Source organism: Embiotoca jacksoni, unplaced genomic scaffold, assembly GCF_022577435.1.
Source record: "Embiotoca jacksoni isolate LCO1_2020_lvr unplaced genomic scaffold, fEmbJac1.0.p SCAF_38, whole genome shotgun sequence".
Lineage (NCBI taxonomy): Eukaryota > Metazoa > Chordata > Actinopteri > Embiotocidae > Embiotoca > Embiotoca jacksoni.
Window position 1 is genome coordinate 231,027 of NW_027185390.1, and position 21,033 is coordinate 252,059.

The following is a 21,033-nucleotide window of genomic DNA, read 5'->3' on the forward strand; positions in this document are numbered from 1 at the left end:
TACCCCCCCCGCCCCCCCCACACCCCCCGCCTCCCATCCTTCCCCTGCCCTGCTCACAGCAACCCAACACTCTTGACACAAGCTCACCCCCAGCACCCCCGGACTGCCAAGCAAAACACCTGGCATCTGTATGAGAAGGGCGCCAATTTCACAGTGGCTGCCAGGCGGTCAGCTGAGCCTCCGCCACGCACACATATTGGTAACGTGTGTGTGTGAGGGTGCAGCGATGTGCTGTGTGCCTGTAAAGGAAGTTTGTGTGGGTCTGAGCTGAGAGCAGGTGTGTGTATGTAAGAATAAGAACTTAAGTGTACAAAAAGTGTATGCGTGACGGACAGCTCAGTCAGCGCACACAAAACCACAGTTGGACAATTTCTGGAAACTTCTATAACTTTTCTGCACAAACACACTGGCGTGTGTGTGTGTGTGTGTGTGTGTGTGTGCGTGTGTTAGCCTGGACGCAGATACATTTGTATTGCATGCATGCTACGTGTTGGATAGTGCTTTGATATAATTTTATATGGTTCTGGTGTCTCGCTGACATTGATGCATTTCCCAGTTGCGTGCTTCCATTCCCTGGCTGAAGTTTTGTGTATGTCAGAGGCCAGGGCTGGTGCTGAAAGCCTGATGGATGGGGTCCAGGGGGTCACGGACTTCAGCTGTTGTTGGCCACATCACAACCCGCCACAACCACACTGGGTTAGCACCAGAGTGCGCAGCGCTTTTTTGTGTTTTTTTCTTTGTCAGAAGCGATCGGGAAGCCGAGAGGGTCGGGAGAGATATACAAGGAGGAGATTGTGGAAGGTTTGGATGCCAGGCTGGCAGGGGTGTAAGAGGAAAGAAAGGCAGGGGGCTGATCTGTCCAGCTGCTCCATGTCTCCTCAGCCAAGGAGGCAAATAAACAATGCAGCTCCCCTCATCATGGGAGGAACACATTGCTGCTTTATTCAGGTGTAAGCCCACAGAGAACAGGCCGACAAACCATTCAGGGTCTCACACCGATGTTGCATCCACTGGTTTGAAAAGGACTCACTGAATCGGCTCATGTTTTGGATTTAAAAGGAAAAAATATCTCGGAAACACCTCAAAAACTAGAGGAGGAAATGCTATGTGTAGCTTACTCGATATGGGTTTGTGCTTGCAGGCTGCACCCACTTTTCAGCTGCCGGCTTCCCATACATGACTCAGTACCAGTTTTGGCACAAAGAAAGAAAGATCTGTTTCTTACAAAGGATTTTACAGCATGTGAGGTTGCAGGGGCTCAGTGACCCTGCCCAAAAAAAAAAAAAAAAAAAATCCTGCTTCTCTCCATAATGGGATGTATGAACCTTTCATTGTTGCCACGACGATGTCATCAGCTCTGAAAAGGGGCTGCTGTGCCAGGAGCGGCGGCCACGTTGCCATGGTGACAGTTGGTGTAAAAAAGATGGTGGTTGGTGGCTTGGCTGTGGGTGTGTGGGCGAACAGAGAGGCAGTCAGCGAGCCAACATTGCTTTTAGGGTAAATATGGTCGAAATTAACAGTGTTGCTGATGCTGAATCGACTTTGCAAAATAAGATGGAAAAAACAAAACAGACATTAAGTAAAAATGGATGTCTTAAACACAGCACAAGGTGAAACCAAGCAAGAATATTGCACAGGATATGAAATTATTTCCAATATCAGCCCAACTGTGGAAATTCAATTTCACAGTTCATGAACAATATCAAACAAACATGCTGGCTGAAAGAGCACACTCCAACTTGAGTGATACTGTATCAAAAGGCTACACAGCAGACATAAAAGCGAATGAGGTGGGTGAAGGGCAGGCTAACGGGTAATGGTAATCCATAACTCCACCGATCTCCATATTCAGGCCGTTTAAACTGCACATTAGCCACCGGCTATTCCCATGGCCTGTCTCAGACCTATGAGAGGAGGGGGAACAGCCTTCTAATGAACTGTATAATTAAATGAGAAGCTCCGCTCGGCCCGCTCCGGCTACACACGATTTTGAGACCAGGATACCTTAACGAGGGCTGAATTGAAATGAATGGCAGCAGGTGAAGGACAGAGGGACGGCGGGCTAATACGGTGGAATGTGCCTTTAATGAAGAGGATGAAAGTGGGGGGAGCGGGAGCAGGACGAGGTCACCGTGGGCGCTCACCCGTACCTTCATTCGGGGTGTATAGTCCTCATACACTCTCTATCTACTGTATATAACCACCCTCCCACCTTCCACTCTCTGTCTATCTTCCCCCTGCTCTGGAATTTTTTTGGGAGCTGTGTGGGAGAGAGATAACAGTTTCAGCTCTCCACTTTGCCCTCCCCAGAGCGCCGCTTTTGATTGACACATGCTAACAAGCTAAGGTGTTCAACAGGGGCGCCGGCAGAATAGGTAATGCTAAGAGAACATAACCGGGGAATTCTCCCACAACCTGTGGTTCATGACAATCGACTGGGGAACAGCGTGTGCTTCTGCATTTTTTTTCTGAAACAAAAATGTGGGCTTATGAGGTGTCAAATTAATGCACGCAAAACCCCCCGATCTCATAAAACAGGAACAAAATTGAAGTGAACTTTCAAAAAGAAAAATCTAGCAGAATCGTCAAGGAACTTGAACAAAAGGAGGATGGGTGCAGAGAATAGATAAATAGCTTTTAGGGAAGGCCATGCAGTGGGAGAGGAGAACTTCTTCACATGGCAAGTGTGTGAGCTGATATGAGGCATGAAAATATGTCTGTCAGCGAATCAACGGCCGTGATTGCAGCCAGTCTCAAAGTGTGAGTCATGTGATTAAACTAAAGAATTCCTTCTGGTTGACCATGAACAAAGGGGAGACATTCATAAGACGCACAACCAGACTGTAACTGATTACATAAACTGTGGACGGAAGAGGGATTTCTGTGAGATGGCTGTTACAGCCGAGTGCTCCTGACAGTGATTTCAAAGCTTTTGTTTAATGGATGTAAAATGCAATTAATTCCTGGATATTCAGTTGCTGTTGTTTATTATCTTTGGCAGCAGACTGACCACAAGCACTTGAAGGAGGCCGTTTACAGCGTAGTTATTTCTTTAAGTGCAGTGAATGGCCTGTGAGGCCAGCTTCAGTGCTGGAAGTTGTGTTGCCCTCAGTGTGAATGAGAGGAGACATGCTGCCCTCCTACTGCTGGCGGGCTTAAGTTCACTCGTGTTTTGAGTTTTGATTCACTTTAAGGCAATACGTTGTCATGGAGAGGTTTGCTGGCTCCTTATAAATCATTGTGCATTACTTAGCCGCATTTAAGCATTTACTCGTACGCTTTGTGACCCTTATTGTAAAGTAGCAAACATGTATCCCTGAATCAACACTTTATAAATGCACAAGAGTGCACATTAGTTAGCTGTTGATTAATGGTTAGTTAAGGCTTATTATGAAAATGAATGTACCCTTATTGTAAAGTGTTGCCCCTCTAAATAGTCACTCTGTGGATTGGGTTGGCTTTTGCGTGACGCAAGTACATGCAGAAACTTTTATTTCTAATCAAACATGAGTTATTATGTGACAAGAGAATTCCTAGAAAAAGGAGTGTAATGAAACTTTACTTACACTAATTTAGCGGGGGTTTTTTCAGGGGGAAATTCAGGTGTATGTAGCTGTGAGGATTGATTTGTTAAAGAAAATCTTCTCGTTTGATGTGTTCGAGGGCCCTCTCCTTATTTGTCTTCTGTATTTTATGATCGTACAAAATAGAGAATAAATCGAGTGTTTTCATCAGCTGACACGCAACCGATAAATTTAGATCCTGGAACGTCTTTAATCAGCCCACCAAAGGGAGCTTTTTATAATGTTCGATGCTTGCATTACCATGGCATAATGCCATTACCATACCATCATCATGGTATTATCACAGCATGCCTTTCATAATGGTAAAGACATGTGGTGTGCATGGTACATGCGACTGTTAATTCACTAAAACAAACCTCCTTAATGGGACTAAAAGGGTGAAATGGGACTGAAATACATCTGTTAGTTTTGACTCTTACTTCCTCATCAGATTTGTATGTAGCTGCAGTGGTATCAGAGCGTTTCCCCCAGTTGTGTCGTCACAGGATGGTCCTCAGACGGCTGCAGCTTTTCCCTCTCTTGTTTATGTAGCTTTTATCTATTCTGGTTTGTGAAACGCATTGTGTTGCTGTTTAGAAAAATACTATATTAATAGAAATGTGTAATAAGAAGCACATCTTACCTCTGTGCTTGGTCAACGAGGCTGTGTCTCCTCTGAATGTAGGTTCATCGACGTGTGCCCTGACTCTATCTAGGAAAGAGTTCATTTGCTTAAAATCGGTTTAAGTAAACTGATTGATCAACATTTATCTGCCTGTGATGGTTGGTTTGAGAGGTTCATTTCTGTTCAGACAGGAGAGGGTCAAAGCAATGCAGAGACGAGACACATCAGCAGAGGCTCAGTCCCTGTTGGCCTCGACGCTAATTAAACATTAACCGACAGAAAAAGCCTCCTCCGCACACTAATTATTCCCCATTTCAAGTCTAATTTCACCAATCAGTGCCATCTTTATTTCTGAGAGCAAATTGGGCAGTAATCATTTTCTCGAGGAGATTTCCCTGCATCTAATTGTTGAAGATGATGTAGTCATTATCAGTATACTGGCTACTCTTATCAGTCATCTCACAGGGTAAATTTATCTAGAGCTTGTGCTCACAGAAATTAGGCCTAATATTGTGATGAATTTTTAAAGTGATGAATCATAGCGTAGTTTGAATATTTCAAATATTCATATTCGAGCTAATTAGTTAAATTAACTAGAGAGATAGTAGGACATTAATTGGTGAGAATCTCAAAATATTTAATGCAAAATATTTGTATAAAAGTCATGCACTTATTTGACAGCATGTTTAAATCAAACCACCCGTGACACATTTCGCTTTCAGTGCAGTGACTTTTAGCAATGATATCATAATTCAATTCTTTATTAGCTGCACAGAGTAGGAGGAGACACATAGCTTACTTTTATGGCCTGAAGTTTGTGTCCAGATCAAGATTTCTACATTTTATTAGAAACACCACAAAAATATCACTAATAAATTTATTTTCAATGCAAATTGGACACTTAACAAATGCACGCTGAATATATCCGCCACATCCAAATAATCAAAGGCAAAAAAAAAAGAAAAAAGAAAAAAAGACCAGTGCGATTACAGGATGTAAAGGAAGTCCAAGCGACAAAACATTAAGGACGAGAAGAGACTTTGAAGAGGATTTACTTCCTTTCCCTGTTTGTCGACTTTAACTTCCTGTTTCTCTCGGGTTATAGCGGTCTGGCTGGTCAAAGTGATCCCTCTTTATTTCCTTCAGTTTGATCAGCTTGTGCAAAATGCAAGTCAGCACTGCTTTCACTGCTGTGATATACTTGATTTTATACAACGTATGACACTAAGTTTACTCTATATAGCTATGGAATTAATTACATTTTCCCTTAATTGAATTTCTACGTGATGAAATCTGTTTCATGTTGTTATAGATGCCTTTGCACACCTGAAAATATACATAAGCAGCTCCAACATATATACACACACACACACACACACACACGTCTCTAATTCATTAATCTTTCTCTCTGAAAGTGAGCCCTATTTTAGCCCCTCACCTTGTTGCTTTTAGTGTGACTTATACACATTATGCACAAGCAGTCTCAGCGACAGCTGATATTATTTCTCACTAACATAGAAACACCTGCATTAATCTTAATATTCTCTGTATGTTCGGGTTAGGTGGGGGCACTACCTTTTAAACTGCACCTATCAGGGGGTTCTTCTGTCTCGGGTCGGGCTGTCTTTCATCTCCGTAGCGATGTCTCTCTGGGCTGGTGTAGCGCTCCCTGTCGTCAGGGTACCTCTCCGGGCTAGTGTAGCCGTCTCCTCGCTCTCCGACGGCTTCGTAGAAGTGGCGCCCCCTGCGAGCCGTGGTCGGGGAAGGGGGAACGTCCTGCCTTAACGCTGCGTGGTGCTGTTGTCCCGAGGGGTAGTAGCGTGGGTTGCTGGGTGCCTGCTGGGACTGGGTGCCCAACTGAGGGACTGGCAGACGACCAGGGTGTCTGGAGACCGGAGGCTCGAGGTGGTGGTGGCTGGGATAGGGGCCTGGCTCTCTTGGGACCGGTCTGGATTGCGTGGGGTAATCATATGGATCCCTCCTGAAAGACAAAGATGGTTGCATGCGAGAAATTAAACGCTTTAAGTCTGCTGACTGTACCTGACATCCGCATGGAGCTGGGCTCTGTGATGGCTCTAAAGATACACAGACACACACAGTCTAGATGTATGCTTGAGAAAATAAAGGATGACAATGTTTAATACCGGTTTAAACTGGTTTGGAGGAGAGGACGTGCCAGAGATTTGGCCCTCCCTTGTGGTAAGCCTCCTTCTGTTATCCAGTTTACGTGGCGAGGCTGTGGCCTTGGCAGGATCGAGTTGAGGGGGGGGCCGTGGATGGAGAGATGCCAAGAGATAACAGCAAATGCCTTGGTAAGCATATATGAGGTTGTGTGTGTGTTTAGCTGGTGTGTGTAGGAATGCGTGTGTGTGTGTGAGAGTGTCCCAGGGGTCTGCAATAACGAGGCAGCCAGCTGGAAGTCTCCGGTTCCCTCCCACTAGCTGTGGGTGATTAGGGGCTAAACCCCAGGGTAAGGCGACACGCGGGCCTCGGGGAGACGGAAGGAGGGACAGAGAGGGAGACGAGAGAGGGGACCGAAGTGAGAGTGAGGGAGGCGACGAGGGAGAGAGACAGAGGAGAAAATAAAAGGGAGGGCTGCTCATCTTTCATTCTGGCCCAAATGTTTTCCATCTTATGTGCTGTTTCCAGCGCTGAGTGACACACAAGTCTAGCTAATGCAAGTCAACAAATCTAAAAGTCAGGTCTTCATTGGCCTGGCTGTAAGGGAACCTTTGCTATTTTTAAAAGTGGTGAGCTGCAAGAACCCTGTCAACATCATCAACGAGAACTTTTTGCATTCAAGTGATTCTAAATCATTTTGGCGAGTTCACAGAAACTAAGACTACAAATCTTCTGTTAAGTCCAAACAAGCTTTCTGTCCAACTTTATTATAAACTCCTTCATTACCTCACCTGTTTCATATCATAGGATGTAAAGAGCACAGACTAATCAGCAAACATTGTGGCTGACTCTAAAGTAGCTCCGACAATGGTGTGGTGGTGGTAGAGTTTTACTTTTATTTGATTTAATATACTACTGTTAATCAGGAACAAAGCTCGATGATTAACAGCAATTAACCTAGAAAGCTAATTGGCCAAATGTTAACAAGGCACCCTAAGGCGACCTGATATTCAATATGTATTGGGGATACAAATTGTTGCCTCCTGATTAATTATTTTGGAGGCACATATGGAGATTTAGACTGACAGAACTCTTGCAAACCAACTTTTCTAAACTTGTTGAGACTACTCGGTGTCAGTTTTAGTTGCATTTTGAAATTACTTTGAATGTTACATGCTATATCAGGCCATATCTACACATTGCAAAAAAAAAAAAAAAAAAAAAAAAAAAAAAAATAGAGATATATCTAGCAGTGAAAAATTAAGGTATCTTTATTCCATTTCCCCTATAATAGAAAATAGGTTTCTTGTATAGATAATACTGAAGAAATCAGATAATTGCAGATGCCGACAGTGACCAAGTAACTCAAGTGCTTATAAACACATTTCTCAAAGCAGTGCAATGCCAGTGGTCTGACTCTGAACATAGCTTTACCAGTAAATGGCTGGCTCTAGTTCAAATCGCCATGGTGACATTCAATCAGCATCAAAGAACAGCAAAACAGATTTGGACATTTACTTCCCAGCCTTCAACAATGGCTCCCACTGTAGTTATTATACAGAAGCCTTGAGCTTAGCCTCTCCCTTGTTCTGTAATCATATCCCTGCGTCTCCACCGTCCGGTCCCTCGAGTGGAGCTCGGCACCTGTTGACTGGCCAATTAGAATGAGTCACTCACCACAGATTAGGTAGCACACAGCTTGGTGGTGAGTGTGCGTCTGTACCCGTGCCTGTGCAGACTTCCCTCGAGGATATTCGTGGACGGTGGTGACGTGAATTTCTATATATGCGTGTGTGTGTGTGTGTGCGTGTGTGCCCCACATATCTGTGTTTACTGTGGGCCGGGAGGCCTGACCACCCAAACAGAGCGGTGGAAACAGGAAACACAGGTGGTCCCAACAATGAACAGCACTGCCTTGTCAGTCAGTAAGGTGGGGAGGACGGAGTTGCCCACACACACACACACACACACACACACACACACACACACACACACACACACACACACACACACACACACACACTTCTGAGACTTGAGATAAGGAAAATGGGTAGAGGAGGAAAAAAGAAGAGGAATCTGAGAACAGAGAAAAGGAGATTTCATCTGAAATTAAGATGTGGAGAGACAGGAGCAGATGTGGAGTCTGGGTAAAAACAATATATTCCTCCCTGGAAAGCTTTGCGAGGAAGGAGGCGAAGCAGGAGTGGAAAGAGCGAGAGAAAGAAAGAGGAAGAGAGGCGAAGGTCAACCTCCTCATTAATCCAGATTAAATGGTGAAGGCCACCGGGGGAGGCTGTGAGAAGGAAAAAAGAAAGAGGGATGGAGCGATATGTGGGCAGAGGAGGGGGAACACCTGGGTCCTCAACCCGTCTCAGGGCCACCCAAACAGACAGGAACCTCCGCCGGCTTTCCCTTTCGTCTCTCATCATTCTCCTTATTTTTCCCTCCTTTGTGATCTACAATTTCTCCTCCACTTGAATATTCATCATTCTCTCCTTCTCCTTTATGCTCCACTTGTCTCTCCATCACCTCTGCACCCTCTCTCCTTAATATCCGTTCATCAGCTCTTAATGCACTCTCTTATTTAAACAGCTCTGTCCTTCGGCGCCTCCTCTTTTCTTCCTTTCTCATCTTCAGTGTTATAGGAAAGATATTAATCAGGGCAAAGCAGTAATATGGCAAACAATAAACCTCAGCGTGGAGTAACACTTTGACAATATAACCATCTGCACAAAAGGCTGATGGACTAAATTGCTTTAATTACACGCGCACATGTAGTTCCTTTGTCCAATTTTCTAGGTGACTAAGAGTTAAACAAAGTGAGACAAATGCCATCAAGGCTATGATATTCAAGTCCCGATGACCTTTGACCCTTGCATGACATGGCCTTGCAGCTGTAAGGTCTATAGAGTTGCCTTTTTATGCTCACGTGGGAGTATTTATGTGTTTTCAGAGAGGTGAATGTCTGACAGTTTATATTAGCAGGAGGGGAGTGAGTCTCTAAGTGGTTTTTTTATGGGCACTTGTAAAATATGTTATATTAGTGTAAAAAAAAATGCATAAAAGCAAACATAGGTGTGATTCTGAGGTACTGTGGCCACCTGCAACCATACAGAGAGTATGTATCTGTGTGTGTGTGTCCGGCCAAGCAGCTGGAGGATTAGGGGGTCCACGGGCCTCAGTGACCCACAGGGAGTTCCTCATCCCTGGGTCACACAGCTGGCTTCAGCCTGGTCGGGAGATGGAGGGGAAATTAATGTGTTTGGGACTTTTTTGGAATAACTTGAAATGTCCTCAGAAGATGTCAAATGTCGGCAGTGTTTGAATTTTACATAAATACTGATAAAATTTTGTGAAGCCAAAGGGTTTGTGTCTCAGTGAGTGAGAGAGCGAGCCAGAGGAGAGTGCATCGCTGTGTTTGTATATTCCCAGTGTTGGAATGAGATCTGTGTTTACTTGTTAACTTACGTAACTCACTTAATCAGGGAGTTTGTCTGCAATGTGGCATATGAGTATGGGAACAGGAGAAAGAAAGACAGTCGCTGTTAACAAAGATACAAAAGATAATATTGTGTACTGCCCACTAAATAACAATAACCGTGATATAATTTTCAGAGGACAGGGTGGAAATTTCCTCCACGACTGTTCCTTCTGACTCGTATATAAAAAAACAACAACATGCCAAACATGGCAGATTCTTGACAGATTAAAATGTTGTTTGCTGTCAGTAATGACAATTAAAGGAGCTCCGCCAGTGCCGCTAATCTAGTTTGAAAAGAGCTTATGACAACAAGAGGCAAGCAGACAGTAGGTGTGTTTTTATTCAGCTGTCAAGTAAGTTTCACACACACGCTTCTGAAATGTCAAAATGAAAAAATAAGAATTAAAACATCACATGCAAATTTGAGGTTTCCATGAGCGATGTTGAAACAAATAAATAGGTTTGAATGAATGTCAGGAAAGGAAAATGGAAAGACTGGAACATTTTTATTTTCCTCTGTGTTATAATTTGATGTGATATTGTAATACAACTATTATTAACAAAGCTACTATTTGCCTCAAGTGGAGTGGCAGAAAGTGTGACATTACTGGGAGGCTGTGGCGAAAAGATGATTTACAGATGACATTTCACAAAGTGAAAAGTCAGTTTTGATCTATTTTGAAATGAAACTGAAACATCGTTGTTCAGCAAAAAATGCATTTCCATCCTTATTCATCATGTAATTTTCTTATATGCATTTTGTTTTGTATTTAAACATTTGATTACATTTTTTCTGTCTTTAAATCTGGTGCTTTGCTGACAGAAAACGGAGACAGTGTAAAGAAAAAGGAGCTGCACACAGAGAGCAAAAGATTTCCTGTGTTGAAAAAAAAAAAAAAAAGGCAGGCTATGTTTAGCAGGAGACAGGCAGAGAGACAGATGAGACACCCGACTGTCCCTCTGAGGTCTATATAGAGCAACAGTGCAAGGTGTGATGTGAACCGCAGGGACTGACGAGAGTGGAAAGCTGTAATGACATGCAGTCTAATACATCTGACTCACGCAGAACATCATCACCATATACCACACTCTCATTCACCCAGTGAGAGCGTGTGAGGGAGTAAATGATAGGACTGAATATTACATCCACAGCTATGCATGTGAATATGTGTTGGTGTGTTTATATGGTCACATATTCAACACACGGAAGAAAAAGTCTGGGACTGTGAGAATATGTGTGTTGCACTGCTTCTGCCTTATGACAGTGAAGAATGTGTGTGTGTGTGTGTGTGTGTGTGTGTGTGTGTGGTAGGGTGGGGGTGAGGGGTTATCCTGCACCTGCCCCCAAGGAAACGGAAGGAGGAAATTAGTACCTCCACCCACACACACACACACCCACCCACCCACAACTCCCAATTCCTTATTGCATCCCCACCCTCACCACCCTGGTCCCCCGAATGCCCCCAGTCCTCATAAGTGCCTCCAACTAAACAGCTGGAAAACAACCAGCTGTTTTGTCTCTGCCAGACATACACACTAACGAACACGCACACACACTCTGTAAGACAAAGCAACCAGTCAAGCTGCAGTTTACATCCATGTCTGTCCAGATTCATTCAATCCATGTAGTGAAGACTTTAAAATCTATGAATTGATAAATAAAACTTGATGAAAACAGATAAAACATTCAACAGGTTTCTTCCACAGACAATGCTTCAAGTATGAATTTTGCTGCAAAGAAGATACATAATCTAAAGTGTGGATGCTTCGCACGCATCTTAATGGTTTAAAGTCACCAATTAGGTATCAGACAATATGTGAAATATAGCCATAAGTACAATCGCTCTTCTTTTCCTGAGTTATGGCATTAAAGTGTTATATGCAAAACATTATGATGTCACAATAAAGACCTTTTGGATAAAACATGTAATTAGTTCGTCACTTGATCCGATTAGACATTATTGTGACATTTTGTCATAATAAGCATATGAATTCTGTAATTATGGCCACAAACGAGTTTATTGCAGCCACAGTGACTTTTGAACCTCCAAACTGTAATCAGTACATCTTTGATTGAATGTTTGTGCTAAAATTAAATTAATTCCTGCGCAATGTTCCTGGGATATCAGGTTCAAGACAACGGGACGTAAGCACATGCACACAACCCAAAAACAGAATGTATCCGGACACGGCTGTCACCTCCACGGAGGCATAAAGACAGGCCTGAGTTCTGAGCACACCACCAACAAATACAGGAGGCAACCCCTCAGGAAAAAGGAAATATTTTGTACAGATGTGTCTACACATATTTATATAAATATATACAGACATTGATGGATAGATTCTCAATCACACCAAGAAATGAGTGCAAATGCTGCGACACTTAACTGACACAAATGCCATGTTGAATTAATGAATGTTCTGACTGCAGAGATGAAGGGAGCGTACGGATACATATGCGAGCAAATCTGCAAGTTATGTGCTCACCTGTTAGTTAGCTGACGCAGACATGTGGTGCATGCAAAATACATTAATTGCTTGGCAAAAAACAGCTGCTGCACCTCACTGCCAAACACTCCCATGCACGCAGTCATTCGTATGCATGTCCACGCACACTCTTCTGGGTGAAATGTTTTACGTGTCACAAGTTGCCGAGATAGCAGGCGTCTTCATTTATACGATCTGCGGTTGAAGGTAGTGATGCCACTGCGTGTGTTCAGGGTTTCTAGATGATAAGTTGCAGCCAGAGCCGAAGGATTTCCTCTGGTCATCAATTACTGTACAGATTGTTTATTTAAAAGATGTAATACAGTACATTTAGCAAGTTGACATATTCATTAGTGTATGATGCATTCTCCAGATTCTCCACATTCATCCTTCCACACATACGCAGTGAGTCATAGTGCTAATGGCGCTGTGCTAGCTGAGTGCTACAGACACAAAGCAGGCCCGGATGGCTCTGCAGCAAAGTGAACCATTAGCCACTCTGGCCCTGGCCGTTGAGGCGGCTCTGCTAATCAAACCAGCCTATGTCAACAGCAGCAGTGGAAATAGGCTCCCACTTAGACACACATGCCTCATCTCAATGAGCCCGTGTTTACACTCTCTGCGAGTACACACTGAGCAATGACAGGGAGTGTGTACAGTATCCGTGGCTGGTAGCGGCGGCTCCCGACTGCAAAATGGGAGCTCCAGGTTAGAAATGAGGAGGCGAGGAGAGATGAGAGGCACCGGGTCCACCAGCCTGTATAGAAACTAATAATAGGTACCCTCTCTTTATGAAGCTAAAAGGTGCAATCAATGCCTCATCCATCATTTCAGTCATTGCATGCTTCATACGACTATCAATAAGCAATTATTCTTCTACAATCTCATTTTCTTCTGCTGATTTGAAAAAATTCAAGGCTGCTGCTACAAACAGATCCATTCCCGTGCAACCAAAAGTAGAAGCAACCATTAGTACGCAAGTCAAAGATTTACTACTTGAACTGTACTGCGAGAAGCAGAGCAATCATGTAATAGAGACGTGCCGGGGGAAAAGGCGGTAAAGTAACAGTTGATGACAGAAATAGAAACTTTCAGTTTCTCTTTTAGCCTTGATAGTTCAGAGGAAGTTCCCTCTGTGTGTATTCTCCTGTATCGTATTGCATTTTATTCGGAACATTTGAATTCACGGTGACTCCTTGCGTCTCGCAGACTCCGTGCCCGTCCATCTGTATTTGTGGACCGAATGTCACGCAGACTTGTACATGACAGTCTTTGTATTTCTCGCTGAGCTCGCAGGGAGCGCAGAGGCCTCAAAGTGTATATCTTTTGTTTTATTTATAATGCGATGATTTCATTTTCCCGTACACAGACCTGAAGAGGCGGTGGGAGAGGGGGATGGAAGACAGAGCCACAAAGAGACGTAAGAGGGATATAAACAGAAGTGACAGAGAAATGCAGACGAAAGGATTGATGGAATCAGGGAGAAAACAGAAGAAGAGGAGTTATTGTAAACAGGTAGAGCCACTGGTGCCTCAGCTGTGCATGTGATAGAGCTGGTTAAAGCCCTTTCATTTCCTACTGCTGATTCCATTACATTCTTCTATGTCTGAGCACAAACACTGTTAGCTGGACAAACACTGCTGCCTCTGCACACCAAGGGGGCCCACTGCTTCATAAAGGGTCTGCAAAAGGAGGACGGGGTCAGGACACCTCTCGGGAAATCAAACTAATATTGTCCACAGTCCTTCACACACACACAGAGCTTCAGATACTCTTGGGCTGCTCATTTATTGTTATCATTTAACAATAAAGGGGGTCAAATCAACTTTTAAACCAATCACAGAGGGTGCCGAGCCTTTACTAGCTGTTATAGAGCAAATGCAGAAAAACTACAGAGGGGGAAAAAAAGACACTCTGCGCTCTTCAGAACCCGAGAAATTAAATGACTCGCAGAGACAATGAAGTTAACTGAGTTGGACAAGTTTAAAATGAGTCATTCGACAGCTGGACAGCAGCGGGTGGGCGGAACCGCTGATCACTTGTGAGGCAGTGAGAAGCAGGATTGAGGTTTTAATAAAGACGGGCCGAGTGCAGCAAAAGTATGATTTCTCCGCTGACCTCGAAAAAGCCGGCTGAAATCATAAGTACAGGCCAAACTACAGGCCCGAACAATATTACTGTGCTACAATGATAACAGACCTCCGCAATAAAGACGACAGACCTGTGTGAGGCAGGACTGAAAGTTTGGGAGGTTATTTCAGGTGGACAAAGTAAGAAACAGAGCAGAGAAAATATAAGAGTTTTAGAAGAGTTTTATATTTCTAATCTTCTCCTCACCTTCCCTTATTTACTCGTCTTATCTTAATCAACAGATTTCTTGGAGTCATTTATTCTTTTCTATTCTCTGTCGCTAAATGTGTCCAGCGTGGACTCAGCTCATTAAGGCCCGAGCCGACACCACCGGGGTGAAGAAGTTCACGTGCTGGGACATGGTGGGGAAAGCAGAGTGGCTGCAAGTCTGGGGTGAAGAGTGCGTGCACACTTCTCAGGAAGGTCAGCTGAGAGTCTCTCAGGGACACTTGCCAACATACCAGTGGGTACTCAACATGCTGAGGACAATCAAGAAGTTGGCCTCTGCTTTTCAAGGAGAGTGCTTGAAGAGAGCACCGAGCGCTCAGTCACTCCTCAAACAATGAACACGAGAAGCTCCTCTGAATGACTGACTGCAAACACTCCAGCAGAAATATGTGTTTGCAAGAGGTCTTCAAGAGTCCAAAATTATGCACCGTGTGATCAGAGGTGACAGAACGTCTGGCTTCTGGTTTGACTTGGTTCCTGTGTTGGGTTCTGGTTGCCAGGAACCGATTGGTCCTCCTCGTTGGGTCATTTCCTTTGTTCAGATGTGACAGGAGCTTTATGAGGCCAGTATGGTCTCCAATTGAAGCCTCTGACTCACTGCCCATCAGCTGCACATTAATCAGCCAATTATCAGCAACACTGTAGCCCCAACCTGGCCCCCTAATCCAATCACCTTGGGGGAGTGGGTCAAGGGGTGCTCTGATTGGATAACCTGGGGCTGGGTCGCCGCGCCCATGACCCACTGCTTTGAATTGGTAATGATGTTAATGTTCTCCATATGGCGTGTGGTGTGCATCTGTGTGTGTCCCAGAGCAGAGAGCCTGTCCGGAGGCTGAGCAGCGCCCCAGCGTTAATAGCCGGTGGAGAGCGAGGTAAGAGCCAGAGTAGCACTATCACCCTCCCTGGGGCAAAGCTCTCGACGCTGCCACTTCCAGGCGTCTTTCCAAATCCTCCTTCCCAGACTACGGCGTCTCTTGTTGGCTGCCATGCAGTAGCCCTCAGCGCCACGACCCAGGCGCAGGTCCACTTTTTTTTCTTTCCATCAGCCCTGCTACTTTGGCAGCCACACCTTCAAGTCCAAAGAAACTCTTCATGTGAGGAGGGAGAATAGCCAGACAGATCCCCATATAATGCAACCACAATTTGGGCTGCTATAATGCACTGAGAAATACAATTTATATTCAGACTTTTTGGTTTGTTTTTGTTTGCCGAAGAAAAGTTGAATACATTATCTTCCTTAAAGCTTCAAAAAGCCAAAATTATTTGAACCTATGGGGCAAAAAACTGCACTCATTCATGATTTTGAAAAACATTAAGGAAAAGACTTCAATCATTCTAAAGCTATAAAAACGATTATGTGCAAAGACATATGGACAATTAGCAGCATAATACTGATACTAAAATATATAAATGTCTGACTGACCACCTTTATTCTGCATAAATTTAATCCCCATTCTTCTGACTCTTACCTCTCCTCTCTCTCTCCATATACTCCCATCTGTGAGATGCTTTGCTACATCTCCTATACTATCCACACACACACACACACACACACACACACACACACACACACACACACACACACACACACACACACACACACACACACACTCACCTCCTTCACTCCCACCCCTCCAGCTGCAGCCCCAGCCGGCTCCACACAAAGGCAGGCCAAATGTATGCTAATGAGAGCCAGGCCAATGGTGGAGCCGCACTCATTTTGAGAGGAAATGGCTTTCAATAATGGCGGCCCCCGGGGGGATTTTGCACAAAGTTCAGCTCCACTTTGAAAAATGCATTCAATTCACTGCTGTGTCTGCTCTCTCTTTTTCTCCTGTTTTTTCACTCTCGATGGAAAAAAGAAAGAAAAAAAAAAAAACATTCCCGGAATATATTTGGGTCTCCTCCTCCTCCTCCTCTCGCCTCTGTATTTATGCGAGAGCGAGTCAAAAGAGTTCTGGGGACTGAGGAGTCGTGATTTATCTTTACAGAAGCATCAGAAACAAGAACACAAACATGTGAGTCTGAATAGTGTTCAAACTCTATCTGGCACTTCTCCTCTGCTTTGTGTTGCTCTTTCTTTTGCATTTTGGTTGAGGCAAATGTCCCCAGAAGCGTGTTCACTGTAACATTTCAAGTGGATGCTATCCTCTGGGCCTTAAGCCTAAAAATACTTCACAGAAGAGATGAACAACATTTAAAAAACAATGAATAAAACTTCTTGAGGCAATGAACAGTTTTTGAACCTCACTGGTTATCTTCCCATCTAATCATATAAGAATTTGACGGCTTCTTCTTTAATCTAATTTATTTGCACTCTAATTATTATTTATAAACTGGAAAACATCATTTAAGTTTTAGAAAAATACTGGAAATACACAAATGATTATTTTAATTATCAGCTGGTCCATTAATTACTTTCACACTGTCCATAAAATGCCAGAGAACAGAGAGAAATCCTGAAGAGCTTTAAATAAACAGCTTCAAATGGCTTGATTTGTCTGACAAACAGTCCAAAACCCCCCAAATATTCAATTTACATTGAGATAAATAGAAAAGCAGTAAAACCTCACGCCTAAGAAGAATATGCAGCATTTCTAATAGCTAAAAGACTAAATGTTTCATCTATAAATTGTCAAAATGGTCATTACTGCCCATCTGTGATTTTGCAGCGCCCAGGGAGACATCTTTACATTTCTTAGTCTGTATAACCAGCAAGGCCAAATCCAAAGAGATTCAATTTGCAGTAATATTGAGCAGCAAATCCACATATTTAAATGACCGTTTGTCCTTTTTACTTGAAAAATCCTTAAAACAAAGAATGGATCATCAATGTCGTCATTTTAACAATGAATTGCCGGTCTGAATGGCAGGGAAGGTTTAGTCTGAGCTGTCAGAGGTCATCTAAATCTCCTTCAGCCTGTCTGTCCCCATTTGGGTTTGTCTCCGTAGTTACAGTTGGCTAATCTCTGCGTCCCTCTGCTGCCTGGTCGTGTCCTTCCTCCTCTCTCTGCATCTTTCTCCCTGATTCTCGGTGTGTCTTGTCCCCCCCTGAGCCGGTGTTGATGTCTGCGCTCCCTGGTGCCTGTCATATCAGGAGGGGCAATAACCCGTGAAATGACTGTTCTCTTTCTCTCGCTCCCCTCCTCTCCATCCCGGTGTCCCCTCGTTTCCTCATTCTCCTCCTCTCACTTTTTCCTCGCACCACGCCACTCCACGCTCCACTTAGCTGCCGAGGCCGTGAACATCACAAAGATGCCGTTTTGCGCACCGCGATCGTACACATGCTTACACGCAGAAGACAGTGAATATTCATACAGTTGTTGGACTGATGTCTGCGTGCTGCAGGAGGGCTTGGAAACACTTATGTGTGTGTACCTAATTTGACAAGAGAAGGGTAAAACAAACAGAGGGAATGTGCAGTTCCATTAAACCCACACTAGAGGTTATACATCCATCATGGGAGCAAACCATGCTCCGTGCATGTGTGTGTGTGTGTGAGTGAGATTCTCCTGCCTGTGCCCTGCTCTCTGGAGAGCTGATCAGTCCTGTTCCTAGGATGAGTAGACACTCCCAAGGCAAACACTCCAGATTTAATTATAAGCTCCAAAGAGGATTAGTCTGTGCTCTGTGTGTGTGTGTGTGTGTGTGTGTGTGTGTGTGTGTGTGTGTGTGTGTGTGTGAGAGAGTGTGGGGGAGACACAAAGGGAGGGAGTGGCAAGAAGTTATCCCTTCATGTCCTGCATTGAGGAATAAAACACATGCGCACACACACACACACACACACACACACACACACACACACACACACACACACACACACACACACACACACACACACACTTCTGGCTCACCTGGGGTGTGTGGGGTACTGCCGGTCCGCCTCCTCATACTTGTGCTCGGGCCGAGATTCAGCTCCTCTGGGTGCCATCTGGGAGGAAACGCAGAACAAGAAATGTAACTGTGTAAACTAAAGAGGTTCCATGTTCAAACAGTGAACAGTCAAAACATCACTGAATCCAAAATGCGTTTCCTAAAAGTCACTCAGGTGCAGAATATATTTGAAAAAATGATTAAATGAGCTGCTTGCAAATTGAATAGGCCTATTCAAGCAGCTATACCCTGCGGTGGAGACCACACATGTCCTTAGGCTACATGTTTAACCTCAGTAATATTTCAGTAGTCCAATGAAAACTTCAGTCGGTGTACATAAAATATTCAACGCGTGTATGTTTGTGTGTGCAGTCTTGTGGCTTCAGTAGAAAAAACACAACAAAACAAGAGAGTGAGGTCTCAGGGAATTCTCTACATGTGGCGACATAAACACACGCACCCACATGTGAAGATGTGTGTGGACGGTTCATGCAAACAAAAAACAAAATTACATTTGGAGTATGTTTTGAGCGGAGGCTTGATATGTTTCTGCCCACACACGCACCCCAGGAAGGGATTGATTAAAGCCGTGTACATGCTCAGCCGGATGTATCTGGAACCGCTGTTTACACATGAAAATGACTTTGGTAAACAAATGCATTTTCAGGTCATTATTTTTAAGCACATTGAAAGTAGTAAAAAAACAAAAAACAGCCAAATTTCTTGATGTTGGTAACCACAGCGATGGCTTAAAAGCAGGAGTTGGTAAAGAGTTAAAAGCCAATGATTACTTAATAAAAACATATAAAGGAAATTAATGGAGAAACATAATGAAAACATATTTTTATAGAGGTGTATGGGGGTTAAATGGTTTGAGAAGTACAGAAATAATGCAAATCATGTGCTATGGTATTCATCCTGACCAGATCCTAATGATATTGGTCCATGTCAACAGCTATATGTTGGAGAAATGCAACAGCAGAGAGTCTCTGGTACTCGACTGGAGGGATGAAACACTACCATCCTGTTTTTGGTGCTTAAACTGAGGTCTAACATGTGACATCAAATTTGGTTGCATGCAAGTGGACATGGTGTAAGACTCCAAGAATACAAAGGGGTTTAAATAAGCCATCCCTGAAGGCAGAGGAGGAGGGAGGTAGAGACAAAGAGGGGGCTATAACAGACAGTTTCAATTATCTGTAATCTGGCTTCTGAGTCTTCACATACAAACGCAGGCTGTTTACTTAGTGCACGTTTCTCGGGTCAAACAAACTCCACACCGCTAGCACACTGGTCAAACACACTAACGCAGCCATACGTACAATAATTGACAAGCATATGGGTGCAAAAACAAGTCATTAGAGGCAGTGATCGAGGCTATCTAAGCGACACGACCCAGCAAACACACACATACGCACACCATAAAGATTCTAAATGACTCCACACAGGACCAATCTATTGCTCTGTTTTGCATGTACGTAGGAGTTCAAACTCATTCTGCATGTCAATGGAGCAGCGGCACATTACCAGATATCATTAGCATGTCTCTAATGTCTCTGAATGGGAGCCAGCAACTGAAAGTACATCAGAGGCAGGGCCGGGGCAACGCTGCTCCCCTATCCACTGAAGTGGCTTTGTGCCCATGCGTGTGCATATACAGTATGTTTATGGTAATATCGTGGCAGTCATGAGAGGTGTGTGTCTTTGTGAGCAGTTTTAATATGATGTCAGAGAGGGAGCGCTCCATCTTTGGATGGGAGCGCTTGTGTTGTGAGGCCATTATGCAAAGAGATGCATAATGTGAGGTAACGGGGGCATTACTCTCGGCAAGAAGCTGGGACTCAGGTGGAAGACCTTGTGTTTGTGTGTGTGTATGTGTCGAATAAGCGTAATACATCTTCTGAGTATGAGGAGTAAAAAAAAAAAATAGAAGGAAAGAAGAGAAGAATGATGAAGAGAGGGGGAAATGTGTGTTTAGATTAAATGAGTGAAATTCTTTGTCCGTTGATTGTATTAACATAATAGCCTGCAGCCATAAGTCTAGATGATCCCTTTATCAACACACACACACACACACACACACACACACACACACACACACACACACACACACACAGAGACATTATGGGTGTCTGTCATGTGGATGCATTTCAGGCGGAAGCCCATTTCCCCTAAATTAGACAGCCAGCTTCAGTGCCAGATGATGTGCCTTGAAATACTGCTGTGCTGCACACAGACATACGCGCAAGTAAACAAACACACAAAAAAACACAAGTCCCAGTCTCACCATGGCAACTGGTAAAACAGCAAGATGAAATTCATCCAGGTTAGGCTGAAAACACAGCAGTCAAGACTTCTGAGGAGACGGTCAGCGAGCAAAGACGCTCATCTTCGCAGCAACAGAGCGATGAAACACGCTGCGCTATTCCTCGCACCGCAGCAGAGTTCACGTCCTCATCCTGAACCTGCTGACATCATATAGTGTTGGCCTCCAGTATGAGTATGTGTGTATGTATGGTTCTCCG

At 44.0% G+C, this 21,033-nt stretch overlaps 1 protein-coding gene across 1 annotated transcript in view; it reads right to left on the bottom strand.

Annotated features, from left to right (window-relative positions):
• Positions 1–4,933: 4,933 nt before the first annotated feature.
• Positions 4,934–21,033, bottom strand: part of pard3ba (par-3 family cell polarity regulator beta a) — a 131,121-nt gene continuing 115,021 nt past the window's right edge. Inside the window, exons 23-24 of the mRNA XM_069166398.1 lie at positions 18,490–18,566; positions 4,934–6,169 (exon numbers count right to left, since the gene is read on the bottom strand). Coding sequence (XP_069022499.1) covers positions 5,767–6,169; positions 18,490–18,566 — 480 coding nt within the window. The 3' untranslated portion in view covers positions 4,934–5,766. The remainder of the gene's footprint in view (positions 6,170–18,489; positions 18,567–21,033) is intronic.